This window comes from Aspergillus pseudodeflectus, assembly GCF_044049435.1.
Source record: "Aspergillus pseudodeflectus strain CBS 756.74 chromosome Unknown BJX68scaffold_17, whole genome shotgun sequence".
Lineage (NCBI taxonomy): Eukaryota > Fungi > Ascomycota > Eurotiomycetes > Eurotiales > Aspergillaceae > Aspergillus > Aspergillus pseudodeflectus.
In genome coordinates this window covers 473,715-497,522 of record NW_027263793.1, presented here as the reverse complement: position 1 = coordinate 497,522, position 23,808 = coordinate 473,715, and the positions used below count along the sequence as shown (strand labels likewise).

General features: G+C 51.6%; 6 protein-coding genes across 6 annotated transcripts; 2 read left to right on the top strand and 4 right to left on the bottom strand.

The window, feature by feature from the left end:
* Positions 1-41: 41 nt before the first annotated feature.
* BJX68DRAFT_254782 (universal stress protein family domain protein) lies at positions 42-2,260 on the top strand (the record flags this gene model as incomplete). Its single annotated transcript, XM_071042932.1, has 4 exons — positions 42-1,131; positions 1,185-1,930; positions 1,983-2,044; positions 2,098-2,260. The coding sequence occupies 4 exons, from the start codon at positions 42-44 to the stop codon at positions 2,258-2,260; spliced, it is 2,061 nt and encodes a 686-aa protein (XP_070900067.1).
* A 374-nt stretch (positions 2,261-2,634) lies between these two features.
* Positions 2,635-4,704, top strand: BJX68DRAFT_266054 (H(+)-transporting V1 sector ATPase subunit B; the record flags this gene model as incomplete). The annotated part of the gene is made up of 9 exons (XM_071045390.1): positions 2,635-2,733; positions 2,826-2,910; positions 2,986-3,005; positions 3,085-3,120; positions 3,197-3,358; positions 3,416-3,732; positions 3,791-4,065; positions 4,116-4,334; positions 4,397-4,704. The coding sequence occupies 9 exons, from the start codon at positions 2,635-2,637 to the stop codon at positions 4,702-4,704; spliced, it is 1,521 nt and encodes a 506-aa protein (XP_070900066.1).
* Positions 4,705-5,427: 723 nt separating this feature from the next.
* trpB (tryptophan synthase TRP5) lies at positions 5,428-7,772 on the bottom strand (the record flags this gene model as incomplete). Its single annotated transcript, XM_071045389.1, has 3 exons — positions 5,428-7,159; positions 7,225-7,528; positions 7,637-7,772. 3 exons carry the CDS (start codon positions 7,770-7,772, stop codon positions 5,428-5,430), a joined length of 2,172 nt encoding a protein of 723 aa, XP_070900065.1.
* Positions 7,773-8,871: 1,099 nt separating this feature from the next.
* Positions 8,872-10,745, bottom strand: medA (transcriptional regulator medA; the record flags this gene model as incomplete). The annotated part of the gene is made up of 2 exons (XM_071045388.1): positions 8,872-9,300; positions 9,357-10,745. 2 exons carry the CDS (start codon positions 10,743-10,745, stop codon positions 8,872-8,874), a joined length of 1,818 nt encoding a protein of 605 aa, XP_070900064.1.
* A 3,920-nt stretch (positions 10,746-14,665) lies between these two features.
* On the bottom strand, positions 14,666-15,581 carry BJX68DRAFT_68071 (uncharacterized protein). The gene has a single exon (XM_071049597.1). The coding sequence runs from the start codon at positions 15,402-15,404 to the stop codon at positions 14,922-14,924; it is 483 nt and encodes a 160-aa protein (XP_070900063.1). The 5' UTR covers positions 15,405-15,581; the 3' UTR covers positions 14,666-14,921.
* Positions 15,582-19,731: 4,150 nt separating this feature from the next.
* Positions 19,732-22,040, bottom strand: BJX68DRAFT_254777 (putative alcohol dehydrogenase; the record flags this gene model as incomplete). Its single annotated transcript, XM_071042931.1, has 5 exons — positions 19,732-19,842; positions 19,963-20,415; positions 20,485-20,606; positions 20,898-21,183; positions 21,240-22,040. The coding sequence occupies 5 exons, from the start codon at positions 22,038-22,040 to the stop codon at positions 19,732-19,734; spliced, it is 1,773 nt and encodes a 590-aa protein (XP_070900062.1).
* Between the last annotated feature and the right edge of the window lie 1,768 nt (positions 22,041-23,808).

Genomic DNA, 23,808 nt, shown 5'->3' with positions numbered 1-23,808 from the left:
CCACCTATTACCACCAGCCGTGGGCGGCGCCACCCACAAAAATGCTGCCCGGCGGTAGACGAGCCGGCTCCCTGGCCGCTGCGCTAGAGGAAGAACGTCTCGAACTCGCTGCAGAGCAGCAACGCAGCCCGTCCGCAAGTCGCAACAGAAGCTCGGCCTACGCACCCCCAAGACGAAGTATTCTTGATACCGCCACGACTCCCTCTCCCGGGTATATGGCCCCACGGCATGGTTCCATTGCGGGCATTGGTGTTGGCGTGACTCCGCCCGCTGGACGCGGCTACCCAGATACCTCTCCATCATCAACGCCGGGGGCAAATGAGTCCAATGAAACACCATCATCCTCGACCTCTACGACACCGTCAACTACGCCCGTCACGACTCCCAAGCCACCGTACACCAACCTCAAAACCGCCCCACCTCCCCTCAAGCGTCCTGATCCGCCAGCATCCAACAAGGGAAAGAGCGCTGATACGAAAAATAACCCCCCTGAAGCAAGACGACCAAGTATTCGTTGGGACTCCGGAGTTGATATGCCACCAAGCGCAAATGGCTCGAGGCGCCTCGGCGCGCAGGGACAAGAAAAGGCGCCAAGAGCGCTCGGAAAGGGCGCAATGGCAGCGGTGATGTCAGGACTTGACCTCAAGGTCGGCTTGCCGGGTTTTTCCAGAGGACGGGATTGGAGTCGGAACAACTCAAAGAGGGGTGCATCTCTAGACTCGCACCTTCCCTCTGCTGCCCGTAGAGCACAATCCGGCTCGCCCGCTCGCCGTGTACCGAATTCCAACCTTCGCAGTTCCGTGCGTGAGACATCTAAACCGGCGGTTGATGATAAGAAAGAGAGCAAACCCGAACCGGTTGAAGAGAAAAATCTTAATCCTCCCCCAGTTCGTCGCGGTTCTTCAGAAACCGATGCTAGAGCTTCTGCGTCTGGAGATGAGCGATTGTACGACAGTGACAATAACCGGTCTGAGACCAGCGACGAAGAAGAGCTGTCTTCGAGCGACGACGAAACTAGTTCTGAAAATACTAGTGAAGACCTAAAGCGAGGCCGAAAGAAAGTTTCCGATCGCGATTCTTCCAGCGGAGGGGATACAGCAGAGGATTCAAAACCTGCTTCAGACGAGACAGGTTTGTGAACCTCTCCCCTAGGTTCGTTCCCTTGCTGACGGATGGACATGTAGACGCCGAGCAACCTAAACACGACAGTCCGGAACTGATACATTCTGGAAAGACAGGCCCGATGCCGAAGACTCCTGAGGTTCAACTGCAGACCAATTTTGATCCTCCTTCGGTTATCAACACACCCTTTGGCTCTGACGATGAGGCGGAGTTGAGCGATATTAAACGAGCCCAGCAGCTTAGCATTCAGATGTCGAGTGTTGACAACTCTGTTCGCAACCGATCCATACGCACTATCATTCGTGGGGACTACGCCAACTTACAAGAAGATGCCGAAGGAGGTCGACGGCGGCAACGAAAATATCTAGTTACCACGGATCTTAGTGAAGAGTCTGTCTACGCGCTGGAGTGGACAATTGGAACCATCCTGCGTGATGGTGACACCATGTTTGCGGTTTTTGCCATGCATGAGGAAACCGGCACCCAAATCGGCGAAGGCGCCAAAGCAACGCAGGACGTTGCCGCGGTCGTGGGATCTCAAACGGCTGAAACCGCTCAGAAATCTCAGAACGAAGCCGCCAACCCGAACCTACCTCGAGCTCTTTTCAATCGCCTAGGGTCAGGGACCGATAGCAGGCCCGGCTCAGTAGATGCTCGGGCAATGTCCAAGGCGGAAGCTGAACGGTCCCATGCTGTTCAGATCATCTCTCAAACCTGCGTTCGACTCCTGCGAAAAACGCTCCTGCAGGTTCGGATTGCCGTGGAAGTTATCCACTGCAAAAGTCCTAAACATATGATCACGGAAGCTGTGAGTCCCTCTTATGCTACGCACCAGTTTCACCTTAGTAACCTCTTTATAGATTGATGGGCTTGAGCCTACACTCGTTATCGTCGGGGCTAGAGGACGGAGTGCACTAAAAGGGTATGTTCATCCACCTACAACTCGAACGACAGTCGGAAATTGACCCGCGATAGTGTCCTACTGGGATCATTTTCCAACTATCTTGTCACACATTCTTCTGTCCCAGTCATGGTCGCACGGAAGAAGCTAAAGAAGAAGGCGAAGAACAAGACGCATATCCGGCTTTCCAACAATCTGACGACGCCAAAGAAACTGTCAACGGCGAGGGTAGACTAGTTAAATGCTGCATTGCAGGTGCTATGACGACAATGATGATCTGGCTGGCGCACAAACGGGGCGGGATGGCTACTTATCTTATTACACTCTTCTGATATGAAATTCTGAATACGTATGATAATATTGATCTTATCACGAATGAGACGAAATGACGAGAAGCTCGCGTTGTAGTTTTGGAAGTTGAACGTAGCTCTGTCCGATGATGCCAATGATATCACGTGTCTCCTCCAGCTCCGCCAAATCGACCAGTGGAACGACCGACCAGCCAGCTCGATCTCCCCGACGCTGAGCTCCCTCTTGCTACTCGCCCTTTCCTGTCCTCTCTTCTCATTCCATACGTCTCTTATTGGTGCGCCCTCCGGTTCTCTACAGCCATGGCCGACATCATCGACCCCCGAATGACCTCCGTCCAACCTCGCATCCGATACAATACAATCGGAGGCATCAACGGTCCCCTCGTCTTCCTCGACAATGTCCGTACCTCTCAGTCAGGAGCTTCCCGAGCTCTCAGTTATATTCGGCGCTCTCTACGATGATTTTCTGTTCTAACGGTCTTTTCAACTAGGTCAAATTTCCCCGCTACAACGAGATCGTCTCCTTGACCCTCCCCGATGGAACTGAGCGGTCGGGTCAGGTTTTGGAAGCTAGAGGTATGATTTTCTTGCTCAGAGCCTGCTCTTTGGCGTATGAGAAGTTGCATAGCTAACTTTAGCCCTTGATAACAGGAAGCCGAGCCATCGTCCAGGTGCGGAGTACCATAGTCGGAGCTGTTAAGCTTGTTATCTTGGCGGAGTACTGACGTGCGGGTTGCGGGCATATACTAGGTGTTCGAAGGTACACCAGGAATTGATGTTAAGAAGGTACGATAACTAGTTGCAGAATCACAGGTATAGATTTCAACTTGGGGGCTTTACTGACCTTCCGCTGCTGGTCTAGACCAAAGTCGAGTTCACCAACCACAGCTTGAAGCTCGGTGTCTCTGAGGACATGCTGGGTCGTATCTTCGATGGTTCCGGTCGCGCGATTGACAAGGGACCCAAGGTGCTGGCAGAGGACTACTTGGATATCAACGGTCAACCCATCAATCCGTACTCAAGAGTATGCACATCCGGTTCCTGTTGTCCGGTACTACTGGCGCTGACGTAGTGTCCGCAGGTGTACCCCGAAGAAATGATTTCGACCGGTATCTCCGCTATCGACACGATGAACTCCATTGCCCGTGGGCAGAAGATCCCCATTTTCTCCGCCTCCGGTCTCCCCCACAACGAGATTGCGGCTCAGATTTGTCGCCAGGCTAGTCTGGTCGGCAAGCCGACGAAGGACGTCCACGACGGCCACGAGGAGAACTTCTCAATTGTCTTCGCTGCCATGGGTGTTAACATGGAGACCAGTCGATTCTTCACCCGCGACTTCGAGGAGAACGGAAGTATGGAGCGAGTGACGCTCTTCCTGAACTTGGCCAACGACCCTACGTAAGTTCCAGTTATAAGCTTGCGCGGAATATTAAAGTGACTGACGAGCCACTTACAGCATTGAACGTATCATTACTCCTCGTCTGGCTTTGACTACAGCCGAATATTACGCCTACCAACTGGAGAAGCACGTTCTGGTTATCATGACTGATCTGTCAGCTTACTGTGACGCTCTTCGTGAAGTCTCGGCGGCCCGAGAAGAAGTGCCCGGTCGTCGTGGTTATCCCGGTTACATGTACACTGACTTGTCCACCATTTATGAACGTGCCGGACGAGTACAGGGCCGCAATGGGTCCATCACTCAGATTCCCATTTTGACCATGCCTAACGATGGTACGCTAACACTACTTCACTTGAGATTACTACGACTAACCTTGGACTAGATATTACGCATCCCATTCCCGATTTAACTGGATACATTACGGAAGGACAGATCTTCGTGGATCGTGGTCTCGATAACAAGGGCATCTACCCCCCAATTAACGTCTTACCCTCTCTATCCCGTCTGATGAAGTCCGCCATTGGTGAGGGCCGTACTCGCAAAGACCACTCCGACGTATCCAACCAGCTCTACGCTAAATATGCCATCGGACGAGATGCCGGTAAGCCCCTGTCCCCTATTCCTCGATTAGCTCACTGTACTGACATATTATCTCCCAAAAAGCCGCCATGAAGGCCGTCGTCGGAGAAGAAGCTCTCTCCTCAGAGGATAAGCTCTCCCTAGAATTCCTCGACAAGTTCGAACGCACCTTCATCAACCAGTCCGCCTACGAGTCCCGCACAATCTTCGAATCCCTCGACATCGCCTGGAACCTCCTCCGCATCTACCCCAAGGAACTCCTCAACCGTATCCCCAAGCGCGTCCTCGACGAGTTCTACGCGCGATCTGCGCGTAAGATCCCGAACAAGGATACCCGCGACAACGTGCCCGATCAGACGCAGGAGCAGACGGGGGACTTGATTGAGACTTAGATGGCCGCTCCCGGGTTTTTGAAGTGTTCAGTGATCTCGATTTGAATGATAGAGCCTAACTACTGAGGAAGTGGAATTTGAGGGGGGAGGTTGGACTGATTTGAATGAATGATCTTTCCGTGTTTGGCGCGCTTACCTACCTACCTACCTTACATGCTATCGTACCCTACTACTACTACTTGTTTTCCTACCTCTGCTTGTTTACTAGTGTCATCATACCACATTTGCGTCTTGACGTTTGCTGTTCTTTATTATGTTTCACATTTACTATGGACATCCGAGTTATACTTTCAGCTGCACATGCATATACGAAAGACAGCATCAGCCTGGATCTATTTACTCATTCATTCTATGTTTCAAAAGCAGAACCCTTTTTGTGACCGAATAGGACAACTACCCTAGCCAGGTTCGTCTCAACCAGGCCCATTCGCTGCCGGTGAGCGACAAGAACATTTTAGAGCTAGGATGAGAGGGAGAAGTACTGTATTGCATTGAAATTCAATTCTACCCAGCCAGTTACATAACAAGACAAGACTCGCTTTTAGTAAATTATACTCAAAAATCCGAAATCACATCTACCTGTTAAAAAGGCCTGAGCAAAAGTAGCGACGGAGTTGAACCCAACTCTATATCACCATTTCCCTCTTCTCGCCTTTGACAAGGGAGAATCCGTTTATAAGTCAGACCGAAAATCTATACGTGTACTTCGTGGTAAAAGGAGATCTAGAACCGCAGATCCCAGCCAATCTGCGGCCCGAGCTTGGGAAGTGACTCGGCAACGCTCTCAACGTCCTTGTCACCTCTACCGCTGACGGTAAGGACGATATCCTTACCCTTACCCAGGGACTTGGCAAGTTCAATGGCACCCCAGATAGCGTGGGATGACTCGAGCGCAGGGATGATTCCCTCGGTCTGGGACATGGTGCGGAAGGCAGAGAGGGCCTGGGCATCCGTAGCGGCGATGAAGCGTGCGCGGTCGCTGTCCTTCCAGTTGCTCAGCTCTGGGCCGACGGCGGGATAGTCAAGACCGGCAGAGATGGAGTGTGTATCGGAGATCTGACCGTGCTCGTCCTGCAGGACGTAGGTGCGGACGCCGTGGAGGACGCCCTTGGAGCCGCCGGAGAGAGTGGCGGAGTGGCGGTTTGTGTCAATACCGTCGCCGCCGGCTTCGACACCGAGCAGCTTCACGGACAGGTCCTTGGAGAAGGGGTAGAAGCTGCCGACGGCGTTGCTGCCGCCGCCGACGCAGGCGACTACGGCGTCGGGAAGCTTGCCGATTTGTTCTTGCATTTGCTGCTTGGTCTCTTGGCCGATTACGGATTGGAAGGTACGCACAATTGTTGGGAAGGGGTGGGGGCCGATGGCAGAGCCGATGATGTAGTGGGTAGTGTCAAGGTCGACAACCCAAGCGCGCATCGCCTCGTTCACGGCGTCTCGCAGGGTACGGCTACCGGCGTCAACAGCAACCACTGAGGCACCAAGGAGCTTCATGCGGAAAACGTTCAGCGCCTGGCGGCGGACATCCTCTGCACCCATGTAGACAACACACTTCATGCCAAACTTGGCACAGACGGTAGCAGTGGCGACACCGTGCTGACCCGCGCCGGTCTCAGCAATGATCCTGGTCTTACCCAGGCGCCGGGCAAGAAGGATCTGACCAAGAGCGTTGTTGATTTTGTGACTTCCAGTGTGGTTGAGATCTTCGCGCTTCAACCAGATGTTGGCACCACCGACGTGTTCGGTCAGGCGGTTTGCGAGATGAAGGCTGCTAGGCCGCCCCATGTAGGGATAGTATGAACGGTACTCCTCCCAAAAGGTGGGATCGTTGAGAGCATGATCGAATCCACGCTCTAATTCGGCTAAGCAATCCATCAAGGACTCCGGGACATACTGACCGCCGAACTCGCCGAAGCGAGCAGGCAACGCAGCAGGGTCTCCAGATCCATTCAGAGCTTCAAGCTGATCTCCCAACCCAGGGCCAGAGGGCGTGTCTTTCTCTGTAATGACATCTGTGGGCTGTGACATTGGGGGCTGCTCGATCTTCAAAACAGGTTCTAGCACGTTGACCTCGCGAGTCAAGGCTCCTGCAGTATCCCTCTCCAGTCTGCGACCAGTGACACTCGACAGATAATCCTCCGCAGCCTGAGCTGCCTGGCCAGCAGGAGCTTCGCCCAGGACAGTGATGATCTGACTACCGATAACAACACCCTCGGAAAGTTCTTGAACGTTAAGGAAGTGCTCGCGGGTGCTGACACCGAACCCCAACGCCGTAGGCACATTTCCAGAAAGCTTGTGTACGCGTGAAAGAAGCTCGGGAAGATTTGAGCTGAGCTTTCCTGTGGCACCTGTGACACCCATTCTTGATACCACGTATATGAACGAATCGGCAATCTTGCAGAGGAGCTTCATGCGAGACTCGGATGTGGCGGGAGCGATGAGGGGAACGTAAGACAAACTATCAGCCCATTATCAGCATATGCGGGGTGCCAGAAATCAGACAATCATGGGGTCTGAACATACCCGTTGCTTGTGCAGAGATCTCGGAAGCGAACGGCCTCCTCCGGGGGAAGATCGACCATGATGAAGCCATTGACACCAACCTCCTTGCAGTCCTTGAGCATACGCTCCTCACCATAACGCAGCATTGGGTTATAGTAGCCCATCAATAGGAGAGGCGCTTTGAGGCCGCGGTTTCTTGCTGAGCGAACCATCTCGAGGACGGAGGTGACGGTGACGCCGTTGGCGAGCGCCTTGGTGTTGGCTGTTTGAATAGTCGGTCCATCGGCAATGGGGTCTGTGAAGGGAACACCGAGTTCAATGATATCTGCAATTGATCGGACAGTGTTAGCACGCAAATACAGCTTCGAGAGAGGGCAAGAGGCAATTTTGCACTCAATTGAGTCAATTGACGAATCTGACAGCAGTGACTTACCGGCACCTCCATTCTCCAGTCCAATGAGAACATCTACTGATTCTTCGATGGTGGGGAATCCAGCAGTAACGTACGCGACCAGAGCGGCGCGCTTTTCCTGCTTCGCTTTGGCGAAGGTAGCTTTGATATGCTCCATGGTGGGAGGCGGGGGTGGGGAAGGAGGGGAAATAGTATGTCTAGGGGGGGAAAGGGAGGATGGAGTGGAGGAAGAGAGGGAAGGAGACTCCGAGAGGTTATATCAAGGGAGAGTGACTCAAGGGCGTGACCACTGCAGCCAGGGAATGGAGGAATGGAAGGGGGTCGCTGGGGGCTTTGAGTCACGGTCCCTTCGCAGCCCGCATCAATAATAAAAAACGTCCTTACCGCGGTCACCTGACTGCGGGCAAGGTGGCGATAAGATAAGCTCTTGTATCTCCACCGATACCGGCCCTAATTGACGGGACTCACGGAGGGGACATGAGAGAAGTGAGGAGCTTGCGTCAGGCAATAAGTCAGATCACTATTATTATGGCAAGGTCAAGCATATAGTACTAGTTCACCATTATTCGGAGAAACACCTCGAGCTCGGTAGAGCTGCCTAATTGGCAGGAACAAAACGGTTAACAGCTAGTAGACAACGCCCAAGCTATGCAGAGAGGGTTCCCGACATGAGCACGCCCTGTCTGGCAACTCCAATATATGAGCAAAAAAAAAAAATGCATAAAGACAACAGAAAAAAATAAAGCAAAAAAAACCGAGGTATCGCAAGCCCAACAATGCGTTTTCACACTTTTGCAACCCAAAATTATATCGATCCCAGAAGGGGTATCATATCCCAGACCTGCTAGATAGTAAGGAAAGACAGCAGCGCCAACCCATGCCATATTGTTGTACATATTTCGTAAAAGGAATGGTATCCCAATGCCCCGTGTATAATGCAAAGTTTGAAGGAATGGACAACAGATCATGTATGATGCATCATGTCGACGTGCAAAGCAAAAGAAAAAAAATCCAGAAAATCGGGGGACATCAAGACGTGAGAGTAATTAAGGAGAGACGTGAATCGTTCCAAGTAATCATGAGGCAGAACCATAGCCGGATGAGAAGTCCTCGTATGCAAGACATTAAAACCGTGCGCCATGGTATCAGGTAAAGGAGTGACGTTGAAGTGTGAATGGACGCAAAATATGCATGATCAAATAACGCCTGACGATGCAATAAATCAAAAAAAAAAAAAAAGCAAGGACGACGTCTCTTCAGTGTCCGTGAGGAGGTCCTGGGAGGGTGTAGTTCATCGGAGCCATGTAGTAGCTGCTGGGGTTCCCGCTGGCGGTTGAAGGTGGGGCAAGAGAGTTGACGTCCCAGGCCCGGGTGACGGGGGCTGTTTGTGCAAGCTGACCTTGGTGGCAGACGGCTGGGTAGCCATAAGGTGCGGGCATCGTCGAGTATGGGTGGCTGACAGCAGGCAAGATCGTTCGTACAGGCCCGTCGGCTTCAGTCGGAGGGGAATACGCTGGAGGTACCATGCTGGGGTGATAGCTGCTCGACGGTGTGCCCTCGGAGACAGATTGAGGAGAGGCTGCATTCATCGCCTCAGTCCCAGAGTCAGATGCAGGACCGGTACTCGGATAGTTAGACCCAATAGGAGTAGGCAGGGCCCCGGCGGTGGATGAGTAGCTGGCAGACTGGTCAAGAACGTTAGCAAGGGTGAAAGAGCGGACAAGGCCGGAACGAAACTCACGTATTTCCCGATGATCTTTTTCAGGGCGTGACTGAGTATTTTCCATGGGAAGACCTTGACATCCTTCTCAATGTTCCTCGGCTTTGGGGCGGGAAATCCCATGATGACTTTGAAGAATTCTTCACTGTCCGCCTTGGATTTGGACACAGTAAGCGGACGGAACCCCTCCAGGTTACGGCGGATGCGATTCTTCTCTTCCACGGTAAAGCGAACGCCGACAAGCGACTCGAGAAGGTAGATTGTATCAACACTCGTGACGAAACATTCATCTTGGCTGTCCCAGTAGATACAGCTAATGCAGATGCTGTTTGGAGCGCGCTCTTCAGGGGTGACGGGTTTGAAGTCAGTGTGAATTGTGCTGCCACTCTGCGCACGGGTGAATTGGACCAGACGGCGCTTAGCCTCTACTTCCTCGGGTGTCCAGTTCAATGCCATGTTGTCCAGGTCGCCATTGAGTTTGAGAACCGCCTTGGACGGATACATCGCGTATGGGTTGAAGGACTGAGTCTGTACCATACTACTGGTGTGTTGAAGAGTGGAAGTCCGAATGAGAGGAGGGTTTGAGAATCGTGCTGGAGAGGATGGCTTAGGCTGGTACATGCTTTGGGCAACTGTATATCCACCTGTCTTCTGCTCGTGTGGTACCGAGAGATACGACTGGCCCCACGAAGGAGTCATTGGGGATGGAGCGCGGATAGCGCGCTGTGGGTGTGCTGGTGCAGTCGTATACTGTGCAGGCTCCACCCTAGGTGAAGAGCTCGCGTGGTAAGGAGCATACCCACTCATAGGAGGAAGGGGTTGGAGGTACGGCGAATACGGCGGTGCATACGTCGCTGGCTCCTCCTTTATTTGCACCGGAAGAGTAGAGGCTCGCTTGATCGGTCGGTTGAGGGAATCGGAAGAGAAGGAGGAGATTCGTCGTTTCCGATTTTCATCCGAGGGCGATTGTTGTCCGGCATGCTCGTATGTATAGACGCCAACTTGGAGAGTTGCGGAAGGGCATTCGTTCTGACTGTCCATGGAGACCTGAAGAGGCACTGCCAGGGAAGGTGACCCAGTTGACATGAATGCCGGAGTGTCGACTGAAAGGGCATATTGAAAACAAGAGTCCTGGAATCCCAGAAAGTGTGGGTTGCACTCGCACTTCTTTGAACCAAAGACAATGTACAGTCGGACGTAGGGCGATGTGTGGAGGTCGTAGGGAGACTGGATTTGCACAAAGACCCTCGTGCCTTCGGACCCTCTCTGAGGCGAGTATGAAACAACCTCTGGCAGCTGACGGTGGTCCACGCTGATCATGGGAGACTGTTCTTCCTCGTAGGAGCTGGCGTATTCCTGCTTCGGCATATATGGAACACAATCCGACATCTGACTCACATGGTCGGCCATTGGGGAGGGAACAAGAGGAGTCGACACATAGGGGTGATGACTGTAAGTAGAAAACGAGGCACCATCCTGCAGAGACTGGGTAGAATCACAATCTAAATAATCGTCAGTAACCGCATCCACGTGAGACAAAGGATTAAACGAGCTGAGTTGTCTCGTCGGGGGACTCACCGAGCAAGGCCGCTTGTTGGGGTTTCTGGAAAGCGGACATAGGCAGAATGGGTTCAGACTTGGCCAAGAGGCCGTCTGAAAGCGCGCTGAAAAATTGGGACTCCTCAGGATCCGAAAAATCCAATGTCTCGTCCAATATTAACGGCGATTGGAAATCCAAATCGAACTATGAAACAAAAAAGTCTTAGTACGGATGAGTCTAGCAAGGAGCTTCGGACGAGAAGAATAGACGATGCCTGCCATGAGCAATACAGAGCAAGAATCATAATTTGAATCCCGACCGGGGAAGGTAGGGAGGAAAAAAAGGATGCAGGCAATTGGGCATCCGGGGAGAAACAAAATGCGCGCATGAACTTACCAAAACACCGTGGGTCTTCGAGTAAGCCAGCTTGAAGGTGTTGCAGAACCTGCAACGAAACACAACAGCCGAAAAAAGCGAACGACAGTGAATTTATTCAGGGAAAACGAGAGACGCCGGAAAAGCCGCAGAGAGCTCTCCGAGACAAAACGAGTGACAAGACGAAGCGAGCGCCAGGCGCAGTAAAAAGGTGGAAATGAAGATTGGAAATCGACGGCCAGTGCCCAACGATCGAGACGGAAAGTAGGTGTGGATGGTTGCAGGACGAGGCCCAGATACAGCCACGCTGTCGATAGATAATTCCAAGGCACCTATAGGAGGCCAATTTCCATCTGAAGGCGAAATATAGACTCTGATCGTGGTCAGACCCGGCAGGCAGGAGTGGACGTCCGTGGCGGGGTCTCAGAAAACGAGCAGAATTATGAGCCGAACAGGGACAAAGAGTCTGAAATCGTTCTGTTCTTATTTCCTCCGTCTTAAAGCGCAATAATGAGTTTCACTGCTGTTCCAGTCGACAGGATTCAAGACAGAATACGCGTCGGATAATGAACTACCCGCTTTGTGAGCAAGAACCTCCCAGAGACGAGGAAATCGGGTCGCTGCATGGACCGTCAAGTCTTACCAGAGTAAATAAAAGATCAAGCCTGCCACTGGGGATCTCAAAAGGCTAATATGCGAATTTCTTGCGGACTGGAAGCGACTGACGAGACGGCCTACACGGAAAACAATGTCAATAACAAAGGCCAAACCCTAAATGACGACCATCACAGGGGGAAATTTGACAATTGCATGACGGCCATCTGGCTCCAATCTTGCCCGAGGCCCCCGTCATTCAAGGCACGACTTCGGCAAAGCAAGGAGGGTTAAATGAAAGGAGATGCGAAGGGGAGCGGATGCAAGGCACCACCGCTGAGCCGTCAGCGGCAAAGGGAAAAGAACTCTGCGCACCAACCTTAACGAACCAGAAAAGGCACAATTTGGAGATTTTTTTCCTGGAGTCTTTACCAAGTGGTGTCCTCAACCGAGACAAGGCTCCACGCCAGTTGGGTCCAGATCGAACTTCGGAGAGGGCTGTCGACAGCAGGTAGAGTATTGGAAGATTAAGCCAGCGAAAGCTCCACCCTTGCCAATAAACTGAGACAGGAGAGGGCTTGACAGGCGTAGCTGACGAGAAGAGACGCTGATGGTAACGAGAAGCGCGATTTGGTGATCGTTTCAGTTGTACCGTTCACGGGACAAACGGGTTTCTCTACAGCGCAAGCCGAGAGTCAAAACAAACGCGCAGGTCCAGAAACCCACACCAACCAACAGAATAGTCGATGCAGAAGGCTGTCAAGATGGTCGAATCTTCTTCGTCCTTGAGAGTTGAGGCGTGGGGATCGTAAGCAAAAAGCAATAGCGAGGGTCGTTCAACGATAAGCGAGCGCGTTGATATGCGTATTGATTAGATATTAGAGGGTTCAGATCAATATCCTTCGGGTCTTGTTCGAGTCCGTCCGAGATGTGAGACTGATTCCAAGTTGCTATTTCTTCTTCAGGTGTTGTTTGTGTTTCTCGAAAAGGAATCCTTCTTGATCAACACCAAACGTAGCGAGTGTAATATTACTTCGATGCCAAACCAAGCGAGTGTAATAGCGAGCGAATGTAAGCGAATGAATAAAAAACGACGAGGGTATTCGAGGTGATTCTTATGAGGCCATAACAGGAGAGGTTATGGGAGAGGAGGGGAGGAAAGATGAGGAGAGAGGCAATGGTGAGGTTGGAGGAGTGGAAGGATTTAAGGTGACCAAAGCGAGTGTGACGGGCCCAAGTAGGTGGATGGATAAATTAGGAAAGGAAAAAGAAAAGGCAGGGCGACAGAGGATCAGAGGAGATGCGCAGGATATAATTGTGATTCCCTATTTCGCACTAAGGCCGCAACAAAGTCGCAGCACTGGACGGGGTGTGGCGGGGGCTTCACTACTAGCAGGATGTGTAGTCGTGACTCGAAGGACGGACTCGACAGCTGCATCAGATAGGGTATTTTATTATTTCTGTGCTGCTGCTGTATAATTATCGGTCCTATAATTGCGAGATTTTTGATTACCTATTATTTATTTATTCTTCCATCAGCGAATTACCAGGCGCACTGCTGTTATTCTCCGCACCACCGGCAGCACACCCATGGCAGCGCATCGGCCCTACACCCATGAAACGGTCACTGGGGGTTCCGAGGTTGAGGAGGCGCTTTTCTTTGAGCTCCATCTCAGTTCAACGGCGGTGGTGAATCGTGAGGTCACGGGTGGACTCCAGTCATGCCCCGAACTTCGAAGGCGAGGAATTATCAGCATTACCCATCGAAGACTAAGGATTTATTCTTAGACGGATACAACTCCTGCCAGCGACTAAGCCGTGAAGAGCCTAGGACAAAACCGCCAGGCAGTTCTCCAAAGTTCACACCGTTCAAGCGGTCCACGCCGCCCGGTGGTGGACCCTCTGGAGAATCCCAAATCAACCACTCGGACATGGAGAATGCGAGGCGGCTATTATTATCGTCGCCGTGCCAATGTGAGATGAGGATGCTTCTTTTGGGCATCAGCTTTGTTGTCTGCAAGACTAGATCGCAACCATCCCGAGTCATCGTGTGGGTAAGAGGGAGGCAGTGTGTGAATCTGGTGGCCTGAGGCGTAGTAAGTAACAGTCGAAACGTGCTGTAAGTTTGTCGCTAACTGCTTCGGGGGGTCCCCTGTCATTGCAGGTTTTCCCCAGAAGAGTAGAGGTAGACGAGGCGTTGCCTCAACTCTGATGTTCTTCTCCCCTTTCCTTCCCTTTCGCCTTTAGTCGGATGATATCATGGGGGTCCCCGCGGATCCGTGGCCGGGAGGGTCTCCTATCGAGCCTTTCGGGACCCATCAACTTTGCGACGGAGATGCCAGGAGATGGACGATGGTGGTGGACTCACTAAATAACGGAGCTCCGGGTTTGTCAACTATTAGCCGATTCTTAAGTAATTCTTTCCAATTTTCTGGAAGTGCGCCCATCATTCTTCAATCGCCGGCCCTGTTGGTTCAAGGGCTTTTGGGAACTTGATCCGATCGAAGAAAAGTTCTGCTCTGGTCCCCACTTGGCAGCGATGATTCTCAGGCTCCTCCCAGGCCCCCTTTCCCTTTCCAGTAGTTACTCGGTTGGCGGCTGCCAACTTGAAACGGCTGCTCTCCATTGAGGTTCTTATTATTTTGGAGCCTTCAACCAGACTTGGCCGACTTGGACGAGGGTTTCTTACCGTTTCAGGGCGCCCTCCGAGCTTTTCCATCCATTTTGAAACAAGATTTGCCTTCATTCGTCCCCTCTCGTCCAATTTCTTCTCCTCGCGTGGTACTAGTACGAAGTAGTGGAGGGCAGCAATCCCTTGAGAGAGCTCCCGATTTCCAAAGAGTCGAGGACAGCTTCTTCAACAGTTCGACGGGGATTCTTCCGAATCTTCCCCCTCCGTTTCCGATTACTACTGCTTCCCACAGAGCACCCCACCATGATCTTGGGTAGCCAACTACGAACCTTTAACCAACTTCCTAGACGGTTCTTCAAAGTTCAAGGCTACTATTATGGGCAACGACAAGTTGACAACCAAACGCGAGCGTGCGACTTCTTCTCCGACCAGTCAGAATATATGATTACATGGTCCTGTTCTTGGAGCATGGCTTCACATGGCATGCATCCCTGCCTACCCACGCTGTGGCGGTGATTTGCAGCAGTCTCTCGGTCCCCCCATTCCCACGACGGTAGTCATCAGTCTCCCAGGGAATCTGCAGGATGGCAGATTCAAATCGCCTCACCAATGATGATTGCCATCCAGCTTCTTCAGTCTTTATCACCCTTAATGTTCCGAGTTTTCCGATGCGAGCACTCGTTTCCGTACAAACTCTAGTTTTCTTCCTCCATACCAGATCGAGACGACGGTCGCTTAGCGGGGGATCTAAGATGCTAAACATAGCAAACCTTGCATTGGCTCCCACGCGATGCAAGGACCGCTTGGTTTCATTGGAGACAGTCAGTTCAAATGTGGGGCAACCCCACTGACCTCCAATCACTGGTGCATCTTCTGCTCCTTCGAATCCCCCGTCTCTCTTGGACCAGCGCTCATTCGCCCGGAACATGGCACGATGGCATTCGCAGAACAATCCTTCTGACTGACCGAGGCTAAGGTAGCACCTGGGGAGATATGGTAGTACTGCAACGAAAGTCACGCTGCATTGTTACCGTACGGACGGTGGACTGATCTCAAGGTGTAGGGGTTGTCGTCCGCCATGAAGCTGAGCAACACTGCCCTGTCCCAAAGTCCAAACAGCATTCCCGGAATCTAGATTAACAATCAAGGGCTGTCCACCGTTGTCCCTATGGTAGCCTATTAGTCTGTCATTGCCGGGGTGAGCCTGTCCATTGAGGAAAACTGACCAATCGTCGAGCGGAACCCTCCATTTCCATTCTTCTCACCTGACGACGGGCTCTTTCTGATGCGTGTGAAAGAATTGAAGTCAGAGAGCGCCAACAGCTTGTTTTTAGCATCAATCTGAGGTTTCGAACCTTATGGAAGCTCGAATACGAGAAGGGGGAAATAGAAACCTCCGAGTGGCCCACGGGACCTCAGTGTCTTCTACTCCAAAAGATTTTGACGAACATCAAGGGTGATTCGTGACAGAGCGTATTTGCTCCAGCTGCAGTTCTACCTCCACTTGACCAAAAATGGATACGAGCTTCCCGAACAAGCATCCAGCATATGTCTGTTGGATTTGAGCGAAAGTGTGATGGAAGCACCATGACCCTAGCAAGCTCAAAGCCACTCAAAGAGAACTTTGAGCAGTAATCGACGAGCCGCTTTTTCCGCTGTACAAGATGAAGCTGTATGAAGCATCATGAGGCGGCCATAACATGATCCGCATTTCTGCAGGTTCTCATGGTGGATAAGGACGACTTGGCCAAGTTAGCCCCGAATCGGCTGGGAGACCGATGGCATCATGAAAATCAGGGGATGACGGCGCCATGGCTTGAAGTCTTGGAGAGTGAGGGGTAAAGAGGCACTAGATACTCCGTACTCGTCAGAACGACGCAGTTCCATCGCGTATTGAGAAGTATTCGAAACAAACGACACATATGTATACGAAAAACAAGAGCTCAAGTTGAACACTTTGGGCCGAGGAGAAGACTCACAACGTTGAGCAACTGCACTACTGGAGCCGATTTTATGTCATAATCGGAGAATCCTCGGTCAGCATCCACAGACCCTCAACACTGCACCGCCACAGGATTGTGCATCATTTTCACCGATTCCCACGAGCACGGTGCCAGTTTGCGGATCAAGTTTATGAACCGCTGCTGGACCCCGGAAATTATATGCGCTCAGATGATGCATAAATCAACCGTCATGTCTTTCTCGATTTAAGATGTTGACCTATCATCAAGTTGTCGCAGCATGACATTGTGTTTGGCAGAGTGCACAAGACAACCTAAAAATATGACTTCCTCCCGGCTCACCTTCAAGCAAACGACGCAACAATGTCAGCGCTGGGCAATCGCAGACGAAGTATTCGTCCATCGCAAGAACAATCCAATTGACCCAACAAGCTGGCAATCGAGTCAGGACTTCCAGCGAGGTTACCTCGAGGTTACACATTACTGCCTCGGGATCTTCAACGCAAAGTCGTGAAGTAACCTCGCCAATCTCAGCCCTCAACATCCGTCTGTTGCTCAGCACAGGATGATCTTCAACTCAGCCTCTTAGCCTTCACACTAAGTCTTCAGTGGCTAGGGCTTATCCACACAGGCTCGCAAGCATCATGTTATGAGCCTCCTCATACAACGTTATTTTCTTCAGAATCACTGCACGCCCAGCTCACGGCGATCGGTCATGCTTCCTTCTTGATCGACATCCAAGTCCAAAGGTGAGAAATGCATGTTGCACCTTGCATCGTATGCGCCGTGAGAGCACAGCCTACCTCCACGTCCACTCAGGGCAAGCTTTCTCTTTATCCCTCGCGCCCTGCAGGGGAATAGGCTCGAGGTAAGGCACACAGCGCAGTGTCCGTGCAATGCTCATTCTTGTCGTTGATTCCTTGGTGGTCGACGGGGTAGTCCGGAGTAGTGTATGGCTCGATCGTTCGTTATTCGTTGGTCATTTCGTTCCCAGATGCAGTCACTGCACCTTATAATTGATCGACATAGAGATGGGGGGTTGGCCCGCCTGGGACGCCTTGCCGACTTTTGCTCCTGCAATTCAGCCGATCGGTCAGCACGTTGTGTTTACAGTGATGGACTCTTCTCGACAGGGATAGTTCCGACAGCGATTCGTTGTGCCGATCATACTTAGGTTTGGAACCTACGATGTCCTCCGGTCTCTTTTGCGGCAATTTGGTCGAAAATCAAAATCCGTTCAACATGTCAGGGTGCGATCATGTCTGCCGACTAACTGCGGACTAGCTTCGCCATGAGTCCAAGCTAGCAGTAGTGCTATCATTACGTACTATTTGACAGCTTACGGGCAAGGCTGAACTTGTACAGATCTTGTCTTCAACGTTGTATACTTCGAGAAGAGCCCGTCACGCATTCTCCAATGAGTGATTTTCTCGCGACTGACCCGGGCAATCATAATCAGGGGCATAGGTCGGCACGGGCAAGAGCGAGGAAATAAAAATAAAACTTTCGATTCCCAATGATCGACCCAGGTTTTTGCTGAGCTCTGCCCTCGTTTCTTTTCTTTGCCTCGGCGACGGCGACGCTAATCCAAAACTGCCTGATTGTCTCACCAAAAGTGAAACACGGAACTCCGTTCTCTACTCAAACAAGAAACTGCTCTTGAAGCTGAAAAGCAATCTCGTGGATCAGCATGAACCTGTGTTCAGTTCAGCTATCCCAGCATATCCCACCACCACGGTACCACCGGTGTTTGTCCATCCGACAACGAGTTCGATTGTCGTCCAATCAATCGAATGAACCAACGTGCATCTTGTTGCTTAACCCAGAGCCTCGTCTCTAATTTTTATTCGGTCGACTTTATTTATAGCTAACACGACCAGGTCATCAGAAGGCTGAAGCTCGGTAGCTTAAGCACTTTAACTTTCGCTAATCGCGAGCCAACCAAATCCAAGGTACTCCCCCGGTGAAACCCTCTTTGACCGCGCGACCATTCCTTGGTTCAACCCTTCAAGGTTGGTCCTTGGGGTCTAGAGAAAGGCTAAAGCATAGCGTGACGGGGTTAGGTAAAATAGGACAGAATAGGATAGGATAGGATTGCCCTGCCTCTTTGGCACCTAGGTCCTGCAGTCACCACAGTGCACACCACCCTTTATCCAACGCCGTGGTCCACAGTCCATCGATCTCCCGGGTGAGAAAATAGTGCGTAGAACCCAATCTGAGTTTCGAGCTTCAGCTTGAGTTGGGCTATTTTTACTTCTTATCTCAATGATACGTACTATCTAGATGTGTACTCGGTGTATCGGTTCATCGAATTTATCCGAGTCGACCGGGCTGGGGAATACCCTGGTATACAATTTCCGAGACTCCAATCTCGACACCGTGAGCACCCAATCTCGGTAGTGGTATGCAGCATGGTCTCCAACTGAGGCAAATATCAAGTAGATTAATCGTTGAACCGGATTTTCCCCGTTACTCCATACCCAAGTATCTAGTCGTGGTAGTATCTACCAGTCGTCGCCAATTTTGTTCCTTGATTAGCGGCAGATATATATCGCCATCGCGGGAAAACGTGGACATTGGAGGCGCTCAACTTTTGTGATTTTTCTTCACGGTTTGGACATTTCCGACTTAGTTCCAGGAGTCAAGGTCTGCTAGTCGCTCTCTTGACTCCAATCTGATAGCCCTTGGCCTGTTGATTGGCCTGTTCCGGTGCGACGTTTTCTTGGTGCTGGAGATGGCGCTCGTGGGTGGTGGCAACGGCTTCATCTTTCATGATTCATAATCCCGCCTCAAGATTGCACCTTTCTGCGGTGTGTTCATTTCAATAGTGAGAGGCGGATGACGGACATGAGCAGGACAGGCATGTTTCTTCCATTCCATTCTCAGATGCTCTGATACAGGCTCTAATGTACAATCTACAGTTCAAAGCGGCTCTCAAAATGGCGGCCGTTGAACCTCGCAGCAGCACCCCAACAAGCCTGCTGAGGGAAATAATACCCCTTTTCGTGGCGTACCTATGCGATCAAAAAGGCCCCATTCTGTTCTCCTGCATGATAGGACCAGGGCAAGTGAAAGGTCGACTGAAGTGTGCGGTCACCGAAAATAAGAGAAACATAGCCAGTCAGAGACAGCAATACCACACGATCATCACTCCCACAGCTGAGTTAGCGAAGAAAACAAGGATTGAGCGGCCGCCATTTCTTCACCAGGAATCCGCCAGCAACGGTATCTTCCCTCAAGCCTCTGACGATGGAGGAGCGCCTCTCGAGATTATTCGTCTGTTCCTGCCATGTCTCACATCCTCGTCTCAAAAGAGCAACTCTGCCAGATGCTCCACGCTCTATTTCGCAATAGCCCGGACAAAGGCCGGATGGCTGCTTCAGAAAATCTCAGAGCTCTCCTGAACTGTTCGTCGATAGCACACTGGGAACAGTTTGCCCCAGAAGTGGTACATCCCCGGCCGCGCGGACTTCTTCGATGCGAGCCACCGTGCGAAATTACATTCCGTTCGATAAGGGTCCGTACTCCGTAAATGAACGACCTGACCGTGTTAGGAGGTGGGTCAGGACTGAGGAGGGAATCGTGTGTTGCTGGAAGACTTACTTCATCGTACCTCTGCAGGGCGGAGTAGTACTGCTCCGAGAGGCCAACTGCCTTCTTCGTCACGGTCTCCTTTTTGATCTTCTTTGCTGCCGACAGGTAGATTCTTGTAAGTGTGTCCCGGTCCGTGTTACTGTGGTCGCCAACCAGAACTCCCCCAGGCATTTTCCAGCCATGGTTTTCGTAGATAACCTCGACTAAACGGGTAAGGATGTCGGCCTGCCATGTTACAAGGAGATCGCCGTAAAAGGCATGCATGTGACGCTGAAGTGTCGTCACGTCAAGGTTGAGCTTGAAGCTCTCTGAGCACAGTCGCTTCACCTTGCTTTCGAGGAGTCGATTAGTTGTGGTCAAGTCCCTCAATGCCGCGCAATATCTCTAAATAACCGTATTAGTTCAGCATGACTCCGGCCTAAACCGAGACTCTCCAGCCGAGCATGAACGCACCCTTAGCGAGGCTTCTTCCTGCTTTGCCTTTTTCCGAGACGGCGTGATCTGTGAGCGATAGAAGGACATGCCAGGACCGAACCTCTCAACGACGTCCGCACTCATGGTGGCGGCTTGGGAGACTATCGTGGGAACGGAGACAATGAAGCAATGAATGGACTCGCTGTTCGATAAAATAAGGTAATAACTGCCGCGATTGCTAAAGAATGATGAAGATTCTCGAGGCGTGATCATACTGACTGGAGGGAGCCGAGTCGCGGTGGTGATACCGGCGCACACTACACAGGCAAGGAAAGAGCGACTGGTCGGCGTGAGGAAAGAGCAAGCCATGTCACTACATTCCTCAGACCTCGAAGCTGACTTATTCCGCTATACAAGACAGGTCAAGACGCGTGCCCGGATCTAGAGCTTACTCCCCGAAGACTTCCCGAATTCGAGAACCAACTTCCCAAATTGCTTCCCTTCCTTCATGTCCTGGAACAGTCCGTCGAGCGCCGCGATATCGCTCAATTCACTTTGCACGACGCGAGAGACTACAGGGCGGACCTTGTGTGTCTTGACGAAATCCACCATATCCTTGAACTCCTTGCGAGATCCCATTGTCGAACCACGAACATCGATATTCTTCAGGACGGCCTGCATCAGGAAGGGCATAACTGGAGATACTGTCATTCCATATATGGAGAGCACACCACCGGCCTGCGTGTTGTTAATAAAGACCTCAGAGAGCAAATCGAGATACAGTAATACCATACCTTGAGCAGCCTGACCGACTTCTCAATGGAGTCGCCTCCCGCACCGTCGATAACGGCATCAAAGTTCTTTTTGCCCTTGGGAAGCAAGCCTAGAAGCTTCTTCTCCCATCCATCTTCCTTATAGCTCACTCCTGCTTTGGCTCCTAGCTCGAGGGACTTTTTGATCTTCTCCTCGCTGGAGCTGGTCACATAGACGTCTGCACCCTGGGCAACAGCAAATTGCAGTGCAAACAGCGCAACACCCCCGCCAATGCCTGTGATCAACACTGCAGCTCCCTTGCCTGTGTTCCGCTCTCCAGCCTTGACTACTGTAGCTCTCCAAGCTGTTAAGCCCGCAAGAGGTAGAGCAGCTGCTTCCGCATCTGAGAGATGTTCAGGAGCTTCTTCAACCTCTGATTCTTCAATTGTGATATACTCCTGCAAAGTTCCTTTGTTATAGAACTTGGTCCCTCCCATGATTTTATAGCCTGCAGGATCCTCCGGTCCGTCAAGAGAGTCTTTCCATCCAATACCGGGGTTCAGAATGACACGCTTCCCTTGCCATCGCCCAGCATTCGTCACACCGGGACCTGCGCCGACGACAGTGCCGACTCCATCCGCGCCAAGAGGCACGTCAAATGTCAAGCCGGGATACAAGTGTTGTCGCAGAAAAACCTCGCGATGATTGAGTGCCGCTGCCGATAACTTCACTAGCAGCTCCGAGCCCTGTGGGGTAGGTTGGGGCAGTGTCTTCAGGGCGAGGGGGTAGTAGACCTTGCCGGGCGTACCTTCAGCTTTGCCGAGAAAGACTGCTTTCGACATGGTGGAGTGAGAGTCTCTGTTGCTTCTTATGATGCAGCGTCCAATATCGATGGGAATATAAAGATGGCAATTGAGCTGGCAAGTTGATGTCGGATTTGAAATAATATCACATCATCAAAAAGTCGCCGTGCGGGGAATGCTTGCGGTTATCGATAACCGAGGCTGGCCGGCGACCGGAAACAAATCACAAGAGGGCCTTTTTACCTTGGTACAAGCTTCAATTGCGCAAAGCACTTGAGCAACACTGCAATTGAATATGTACTTAGACCAGGCCAGGAAACTCTGAACGGAGAGAAGCGAGGCCATATGTGGACTCTCCGGATGTGCTTGCCTCGGTTGACCGGCTTCCCCACGTCTCCTACAACGTTGTATACCCCGGAGCGCACACGGTGTAATCGACGACGCGACACCAGGAATTGAGAGCAGATGATGACGGATTTGCCTTGACTTTCCATCAACGACAGCACCGAGGCTGATAACACCACTCTTGTTGGCACTGGTTCAAGCCTTCGGGCGGGCAGCACGGATATGACGCTTGGGGATATTGACGACTGCTCGAGAAGCAATAATGTTGTCGGGGTTTAATCTTCCCGCAAATGCAGCGACAGAGATAACTTGGCTTGCAGTAGCTGTGCCTTTGCTCTGGATAGCACCTCGCCGCACCGAATCGACCGCGCGGTTGGGGGCAGATGTCGGTACGCACTTCAGCGATGAACTCGCCTCGCTTGTACCCTGTGCGAAGGGGCTTGCCCTCCCAGTACCAGGAATATGGGAAGTTTTTGCTGGCTTTCACTTTGGAGGTGCAGAAAAGAGGCATGATTGACGAGACAAAACAGGAAAAGTCTAGCTGAGTCGACAGAGTTACCCAGGAATGGAGACGGACCTGCCAGGTGATAGCCTCGAATATGTCAAGTATTTATTCCGTTTGTTTTTGGATCTGTGGAGATATCACCTCCCTCCTCGCGCCTTGTCCCCAGCTCCGTACTACAGATAGCAAACATGGGACCGTCTAGAATATTCGGCCGCCCACCTCGTGCGACAGCTGGATAGGGACATATTCGACAGGTTCCAGAGCACAAAAGAGATGTTTCTCGACAGCTCGCGAGGCGGAAACTGAAGCGAGAAGAGAATCCATATCCCACCGTCGGCTAGGCTCTTGTGGCGCTACCTATACAATGAAATAGCAAGATACCTTGCACATTGAGCAACCATTACTTGACGTATCCCGCATCTCAGATCCTACTCCCCCGTGTTCGAAAGAGCGCTCATGCACTGCCCCGTCAAGGGATAACAGGGCTATCCTGGTCGCTGCGGATGCAATCCAAAGGTACGGGGACCTCCTGTAACGCAACGTTGATCGCGGCCGTTTCAACAGGCTTCAGCCTTCGTGGGCCCAACAAGTCCAGTTTGCAATGAAGGGTAGCAGAAGAAATTGGACTGACGCCTGGTAACCTGCACATCGCAGGTGTACAGACTACAGAGCGAGGCTGGGGTGAATTGTGGGGCCAGTATGTCGAATGCATTCCAGACCTTCTCGCAGCACCGATGATGCTGGATTCTCCGGTTCTAGTCCGAAGTACACAAAACAAGGCTGCAGGCTGTACTTCAACGGTCTCCCCTCTTTCGAGATTTGAGTATTGCAGCCATCCAGGTTCACCACCAAGCTGGCTCAATGGTTATGATCATATCACAAGTTGCTCATGGCCACGAGTGAAACAACTTGAAACTCCCAGTTGAATGCCAACACAACCATTCCTGCCGTATCAGT